The following is a 7,131-nucleotide window of genomic DNA, read 5'->3' on the forward strand; positions in this document are numbered from 1 at the left end:
ACCAATGGGGCAAAGAAGTGACTCTTACAGCAAGACACAATACTAAAAGTGTTCTTAGTGTACAGGGTCTTGTGGACACATCCAGGCAGACAAGTCAGTCTGCTCTCTCAGCTGGCACAAATACAACAGATTGCAGGAAGATCCCCCTAATCCTAAAGGTCAAGGAACCTGTTCATGGGCAAGTATGTGTGTACCTGGCCTCAAAATTAATTGGGCACGCAGTAGCAAGGTAGTGTGGGTCTAAAACGAATTCGAAAGAGAAACAACCTCTGCTTGCTGAAGCACAGGTGTACACTGTGCAGACAGAAGGGAATCAGAAAATCAGTTTATTTAAAATTAAAACCAAACTACCAAAACAAAAGAACAAAAACACCCACATACTTTCTGATAAGCTTCCTGCTCAAGCTAGATCTCCCTAGCTAGAGAGTAGTCCCCCATGGCTATATGGCCAGTAGTACTCACGTATCCCTGTTCTTCTTCCACCCAGCATCATTTGGTTATGTTCAATTGGTCCCAAATACCAGCAGACATTTACTTCTTCTCTTATATGCACACATGGAGGTCACTAAGCACAAAGGCTTTTTCTCACTGGGACAAGTCTTGGGATTTATGTGCAATCATCTGCTTCCATGAAGAAAGGAGCTCCCACTTGGCAGAACCATAAAACAAGCATGAGAAGATGTATCTACCTTCTCCATTGAAGCCAAAGCCTAAACACCACTAAAATCATCCTTGAACCATTCAGCCTGCAGTCCAGACATGTCCATGCTCAATCTACAGCTGACAGTCTACCCTCTCCATGTACATCCCTCAGCATTCCCTAGAAAGTCTTCTGTAGCATTTCCCAGTCTCACCACTCCATTCTACTTCCACTTAACTGGGGCTCATCTTCTAAGTTCACTCTCTTGGAAAGGGGTATTGCCTGTTCGCTGTGCAGCATCTACAGATCCACACTGCAGTAGAAGAGCAGGACTCTCACCAGACACTGGCTCTCCTTTGGGAAGTCACTGAGTCTTAGACCTTCCTCCCAGACAGTTGTCAGAGGTCCAGTTAAGAACAGAGAAGCAGCCTTTCTTTATGCTTCGTGTTCACTCAGTGTTGTTGTATGGTTTCCACTTCCTCTTCCTCCTCCCCACGTTCAGCATGGTGCAGCAGCAGCTCCAGGTCAGGGTCAGAGCTTGCCTCTTCATTTAGATTCAGTGCTTTTTCACCTGCATGCAGACAGCCCATTTACTAATAAGCTAACTCACTATAGTACCCATCAGTCCTGAACACTGGCAACGAGCTGGAAACTCGAGCTCAGTGAAACTACAAGGATGCCTACAGAGAAACAGAAAGTCATTTAAAACAGAATCACCTTTGGCATTTATGGCTTTGAGAATGACATGAAGAGAGATTCCTGACAGACAGACAGCAAAACCCAGCCAGTTCAAGAGACTGAGGTGGTCTCCCAGCAAATGTGTGGCGAGGAATAAAACGCAGATTTCCTGTGGAAAGAAAAAAGATGACATGTGGCACAGCAGGACCCAGTGAGATACACATGAGATGTTTTACAGCTCAAGCCTAAATCAAGATGCCAAGCTGCTAATTTCCACCAGCATGTTCTTCCATGTGCAGAAGTTCTAAAAACAGATTCCAGAGACAGAATGACCTGTTAAACTGGAATTGGGGATTTTAAGTCTCCTAACTGCACGGCTTGGCACATGTCACCAATCAGCTCAAAAGTACACGTCCTGGACTCCTCAAAGAAAGGGAGAATGTGCCAAACCAGATTAACAGTTACCTCAAACCACTGGTTTGTCTTTCCCCAGGTCTGATGCAAGAGAGTGCCCTTCTTAAATTCTCCTCCCTCCCACATCATCTGTTGTTTACGAAGCCCATATGCTTTAGTTTCTCCCACATCCCACCAAACTTTGGACTTCAATGGTATTTTTATAGAATAGCCATCAGACTGTCAGAGGCAAGGACCAAGGGCTCTGCTACTCTGCTGTCAGAGTAGCAGTGATCAAGGGCCTTCACTGCAGAGACTGCAAGGAAAAGCATTAAGCTCCTGTGCAAGGAGAATAAAAATCATAAGAGATTATATATAAAGCTGTAAAGAAGTTCCCACCACAGGAAGCCCATTAGGGATAACTCAGTACTTGCCTTCTAGTATTAGCACAGGAACCATGCCTTACCTTAAAAATGCCAGCAATGGAAAGGGTGAGGCTAGATGTTCTGGAAACCAAGAGGAACTCAGAAAAGCCTAGACCAAAGGCAAGAATTCCACCCAAGAACAGCTTCCCTACCAGACAGAGCAGCATTCCTGCTTCATGGAAATGGAAGAGCTTCTCTGATATGGACAAAGGCAGGCCTAGGAACAAGAAAGTGAGTAGCAGAATACCCTTCCCAATACTCAGGACTCCCCACAACAAGATGGGGGTGAGCTGCTCACATTCCAGCATATGGAGAACATGGAGCCAGTTCTTCACAGCCCTTTCTTCCACACGTGTGGCAGGCTACTATTCTTATGCACTCTATAATGTTCTGTCAGCATAAGTTCTATCTTGGTCCTTCTATCTCCAGGTCTCTAACTACTTTGTAAAGTTCACAAGCGTTCACTTATCCACATGAATTTTCTTTAACAACAAACAGCCGAGCACTCTCCCCAACCACTCTCTAAAGCTACCCTTGCTTTCTCTAATTAACTCACGCACCCTCAAACACTGCAAACAGAGGGAAGAGCACCAGGAACATGAGCGGCTGCAGGTGAAACATGATATCAATGGGGTTCTGGAGCCCTGAAAGAGGAGAATCAATAACAGACCAGGTAACAACAAGCCATGGAATAACATAGTTCCTTGAGTTTTTATTACCATATGTAGATGTAAACCTTACTTGAAATGCCCATACCTAGGCTGCTGCAGAGGCCAAGCCGTCTTCATTACCCACCAACAGATGACCCCTATCCCAGGTTTCAAACACTATCCCTTATACAAGTTTTGTTTCTGCAGCAAGTGCTACCATTTCCTTATTCCCCTCCCCATCACCAGCACCATGACCCACTTCTTAACTCCGTACATACCTAGTTCAGCCTTCTGCATAAGTATCTGTGTGAGAGTCCAGCGAACACCACCAAGGAAAGAGGCACAGAGCACCAGCACGAACCCTTGTGTGTTGAACTGTGTGGACTTGTAGGTGAACATAAAGAGCCCCCCAGCGATGAGCAGAACCACCAGCACCAATGCTACCCTCTGGACAAGAGCAAACACAAAATCACTACAGAGATTCCTGAAGACGAACAGTCAGACACCTCTTTTGCATTCATCCACACAATTGCATTCCTCCTCTACTTACACGTATCACGTACATCTACTACCTGTTTCCCCAGGCCTAACATTTTGCTTCCCTAAAGCATTGCATTGGACCCTTACCATTTCCTCCAGCTTAAAGAGCAGTGAAAAAAGCAGGATGAAGAGAATGGCAGAGGATTTGGTCATCGTGTAGCTGTAAGGACCAAAATACATTATCAGTATCCTCTAATACAGTCCTTCCCAATAAAGTACCTTCAAGAACTAGATCACCCACTGATACACAGCTACCAGCTAGACTATCATACACCCTGCATGCCAACCCCATCAAGCCATATGCCTCTTCAAGAAATTGACCCTGACAAAGCATTTTCCAAGTCACAACAGAGGACTCCCAGGGAAGATGAGATTTGTACTCACAGGGAGACGGTAACATACAGGAAGCTCCAGTTACTCAATCCAATATCCAATGAAGTAGACAAAGCTGAAGAATCAAAGAAAAATCCTGAAATTAATTGTCTTCCACTACATAAAAGAAATCCCTGCTACTTGACCACACAAATAGGAAGGAGAGCAGATCCAGAAAAACAAAAATATTTTCCTCATGTTAACTCTTCAATACCAAAATGGCTCAGATATTCTCAGTTTGTTTCTATCCTGTTCCCTGTGACCCAAATTTGGCCCAGCACCACCCTTATTTAATAAATGCCATACAAAAAAAAAAAAACAACACAAAAACAGAAACCCCTTTCCCTCTGCTGTGACTGAAAGCCATCACAGATTTGCACCATTTAGTCTTTTTTGAATGCATCAGAGCATGATAACTGTCAAGTATGAAGGTCACTTCAAGAAACCTGAAGAGGTGAGTCTGGCAACAACCCTGTGTGCACCCTTAATCCTCACAGAATCATAGAATCACTCAGATTGAAAAAGGCCTCTAATATCATCTAGTCCAACATTTCACCTAGTACTAAAATCCACCACTAAACAATGCTACTAAGTTCTATATCTACATGTTGCTTGAAGACCACCAGGGCTGGTGATTCAACAGCTTCCCTGGGCAGCCTATTCCAATGCTGCGCGACCCTTTCAGTAAATAAATTTCTCTTAATATCCAACCCAAACCTTCCCTGGTGCAACTTGAGACCACCTCCCCTCATCACTTGGTACCTGGGAGAAGAGCCTGATCCCTACCTCACTATAGCCTCCTTTAAGGTAATTGTATAGTGCAATAAGGTCTTCCCTGAGCCTCTTTTTCTCTAGCTAAACAAACTCGTAATTGTTTTCTAGACTCCACACCAGCTTCACTGCCCTTCTCTGGACACGCTCCATCACCTCAGTGTCTTCCTTGTAGTGAGGGGCCCAAAACGAACACAGAATTCGAGGTGCAGCCTCACCAGAGCTGAGTGTAGAGGGACAATCACTTCCCTAGTCCTGCTGGCCACAGCATTTCTGATACAAGTCTTGTATGCTGTTGGCTTTCTTGGCCATCTGAGCAGCCTGCTGGCTTCTATTCAGTTGGTTATTGACCAATTATACCCTAGTCCCTTTCCACCAGGTGGCTTTCCAGCCACTCCTCCCTCAGCCTGTAGCATTGCACAGGGTTATTACGTCTCAGGTGCAGGAGCCGGCACTTGGCCTTGTTGAACCTCATACAGTTGGCCTCGGCCCACCAGTCCAGCCTATCCAGGCCCCTCTTAAGAGCCTTCCTACCCTTGATCAGATCAACACTCGTGCCTAATTTGGTGTTGTCCACATGCAGCTCACTAGCTTGCTACTACAGAAAAAAGTTTTACTGATCCAGCGGCACGCTATGCTGAAAGGTAATATTGCTACAGAAACGTAGAAAAAAAATAATCAAGAAAGCACAGGACACGTTATACAAGGTATTACAAATCTCAGAGATCTTGAACCAGATGATCTGTATGAGACATTACAACTACAACTAAACCAAGATAATAATATACAACCAAGGAATTGCTAACATGTCTTTATTCTTGCATAGGAGCTTTGCTTCTCAAGAACTACTACAGCTGCTTTGTGTTATACATAAACTTTTGTATTACAAAGACCAAGTTCTAACTAGAGAAAAGGATTAAATTAACGTAAATGCATGGCTTGATATCAACATTACAGAGAAGAAAACTGTGAGGAGTGGCTCATTCACCAGATGGTCATGCTGCTGTCCAGAAGGATCCTGACAGACTGTAGAGGCAGGCTGACAAAAATCTCATGGAGTCCAACAAGGAGAAGCACAGAGTCCTGCACCTGGGGAGGAACTCCAGGCACCAGGGCACACTGGGGGTCACCCAGTTGGAAAGCAGCAGAAAAAGACCTGGGGGTCCTGGTGGACACCAAGTTGGACATGAGCAGCAATGTGCCCATGCCGCTAAGGAGGCTAAAGGTATTTTTGGCTGCATTAGGCAAAGTATTGTCAGCAGGTCAAGAGAGGCGATTCTTCGCCCTCTGCGCAGCTTTGGTGAGGCCACACCTGGAGTGCTGCATCCAGTGATGGGCCCCCAGTACAAGAGCAATGTGGACATACTGCAGATAATCCAATGTAGGGCCACCAAGATTATCAGTGGAGCACCTCTCCTGCGAGGAGAGGCTGAGAGAGCTGGCATCGTTCAGCCTGGAGAAGAGAAGGCTCAGGGGAGATCTCATCAATGCCTATAAATACCTGAAGCGAAGGTGCAAAGAAGATGGAGCCAGGCTCTTTTCAGTGGTGCCCAGTGCCAGGACAAGAGGCAATGGGTACAAACTGAAAGTAGACAGGAGGTACCATCTAAACAGCAGGAAGCACTTCTGTGCTGTGCGAGAGATGGAGCACCGGTATGGGTTGCCCAGAGGTGCTGGAGTCTTCTTCAGAGATGTTCAGAATCCATCTGGACATGATCCTGGAGCAGGGCCACCTGCTCGGGGTTGGAGTAGGTGACCTCCAGAGGTCCCTGACAACCTCCTCTGCTCTGCGATTCTGTGAAACAACTTGCGGAGGTGTCTACAACACTCTCACTGTATGTTTGCACGTGCCAGTTGTTCCTTAAGAAAAATATGTTCCGAGTGGCCCGCCTGTGTTCTGACTCGCTTTTCTTGTGACAACAAACCCAGCAGGTCTCTAGGAAAATCTACGCCTGAAGCGCCGTTAAGGAAACGCACCGGCCGCCAGCAGCAGTGCCCCGGCGGAGCGGCGGCTGCTGCTCCCCGCGGCTTCGCGCCTACCCCCGGGCAGCGGCGCCCGGCCGAACCCCCGGCCCGAGGGGACGCCGCGGCTGCCGAAGCGGCCCGGGCGCCCTCCGCCCCGCCCCGCCCCGCCCCGCCGCGCCCGGCCGTACCTGCAGGGGCCGCCCGGCGGAGGCAGTCGGCCCAGGAGAGCGTCGCCCGCGGCCGCCCGGAGCGGCAGCGCGCCAGGGCACGGGCCAGCGCCGAGAGCGCGAAGATGAGCAGGAGGTGGAGCAGGGTGGCGAGCAGCGGGAACGGGAAGCTCTGCGGGACCGACAGCTGCCGTCACCGCCGCTGCTGCTGCGGCCGCCGCCGCCCCCCCTACCCCCGCCCCCGCCCCCGCCCCGCACCTTGACGAGCCACTTGTTGTAGAAGGTGATGCCGATGGAGAAGCCGTAGTACAGCAGCACCAGCGCCGCCGCCAGCGCCGCCCGCCCCAGCGCTGCCGCGCCCGCCCCCATGCGCGCCTCCCACCCGCCCGGGGCCCCGCGCCGGCCGTAAAGGGGGGGGGGGGGAGAGGGGGGAGAAGCCTCGCGCCGCGGCCGGGCCGGGCCCGGAGGGGAAGCGAAGGCGGCGGTGGCGACGCGGCGGGGGGCGGGGCCCGGGCGGGGCGGGGCCCGTG

General features: G+C 49.2%; 1 protein-coding gene and 1 long non-coding RNA gene across 13 annotated transcripts in view; both read right to left on the reverse strand.

Annotated features, from left to right (window-relative positions):
• SLC35C2 (solute carrier family 35 member C2) overlaps positions 1–7,110 on the reverse strand; it is a 66,983-nt gene extending 59,873 nt beyond the window's left edge. For 7 of the 12 annotated variants that reach the window (XR_011804359.1, XR_011804360.1, XR_011804354.1 and 4 more), the window contains exons 1-9: positions 6,860–7,110; positions 6,623–6,773; positions 3,711–3,774; positions 3,414–3,486; positions 3,065–3,233; positions 2,697–2,780; positions 2,178–2,353; positions 1,358–1,487; positions 980–1,211 (exon numbers count right to left, since the gene is read on the reverse strand). Coding sequence is in view for 5 of the 12 variants with exons in the window: in XM_027472883.3 (XP_027328684.1) it covers positions 1,093–1,211; positions 1,358–1,487; positions 2,178–2,353; positions 2,697–2,780; positions 3,065–3,233; positions 3,414–3,486; positions 3,711–3,774; positions 6,623–6,773; positions 6,860–6,970 (1,077 nt within the window). In the remaining 7 variants the exon portion in view is untranslated. Of the gene's footprint in view, positions 1–309; positions 1,212–1,357; positions 1,488–2,177; positions 2,354–2,696; positions 2,781–3,064; positions 3,234–3,413; positions 3,487–3,710; positions 3,775–6,622; positions 6,774–6,859 lie in introns of those variants that run through there. The other 5 variants (XM_027472886.3, XM_027472883.3, XM_027472887.3 and 2 more) reach the window with 5 other exon arrangements.
• LOC139999186 (uncharacterized) lies at positions 5,265–6,616 on the reverse strand. The gene is made up of 2 exons (XR_011804375.1): positions 6,073–6,616; positions 5,265–5,970 (listed from the first exon to the last, which is right to left on the reverse strand). It is a non-coding gene; the product is annotated as an uncharacterized lncRNA (long non-coding RNA).
• Positions 7,111–7,131: the final 21 nt, after the last annotated feature.

This window comes from Anas platyrhynchos, chromosome 21 (assembly GCF_047663525.1).
Source record: "Anas platyrhynchos isolate ZD024472 breed Pekin duck chromosome 21, IASCAAS_PekinDuck_T2T, whole genome shotgun sequence".
In the NCBI taxonomy this organism is placed as follows: Eukaryota; Metazoa; Chordata; class Aves; order Anseriformes; family Anatidae; genus Anas; species Anas platyrhynchos.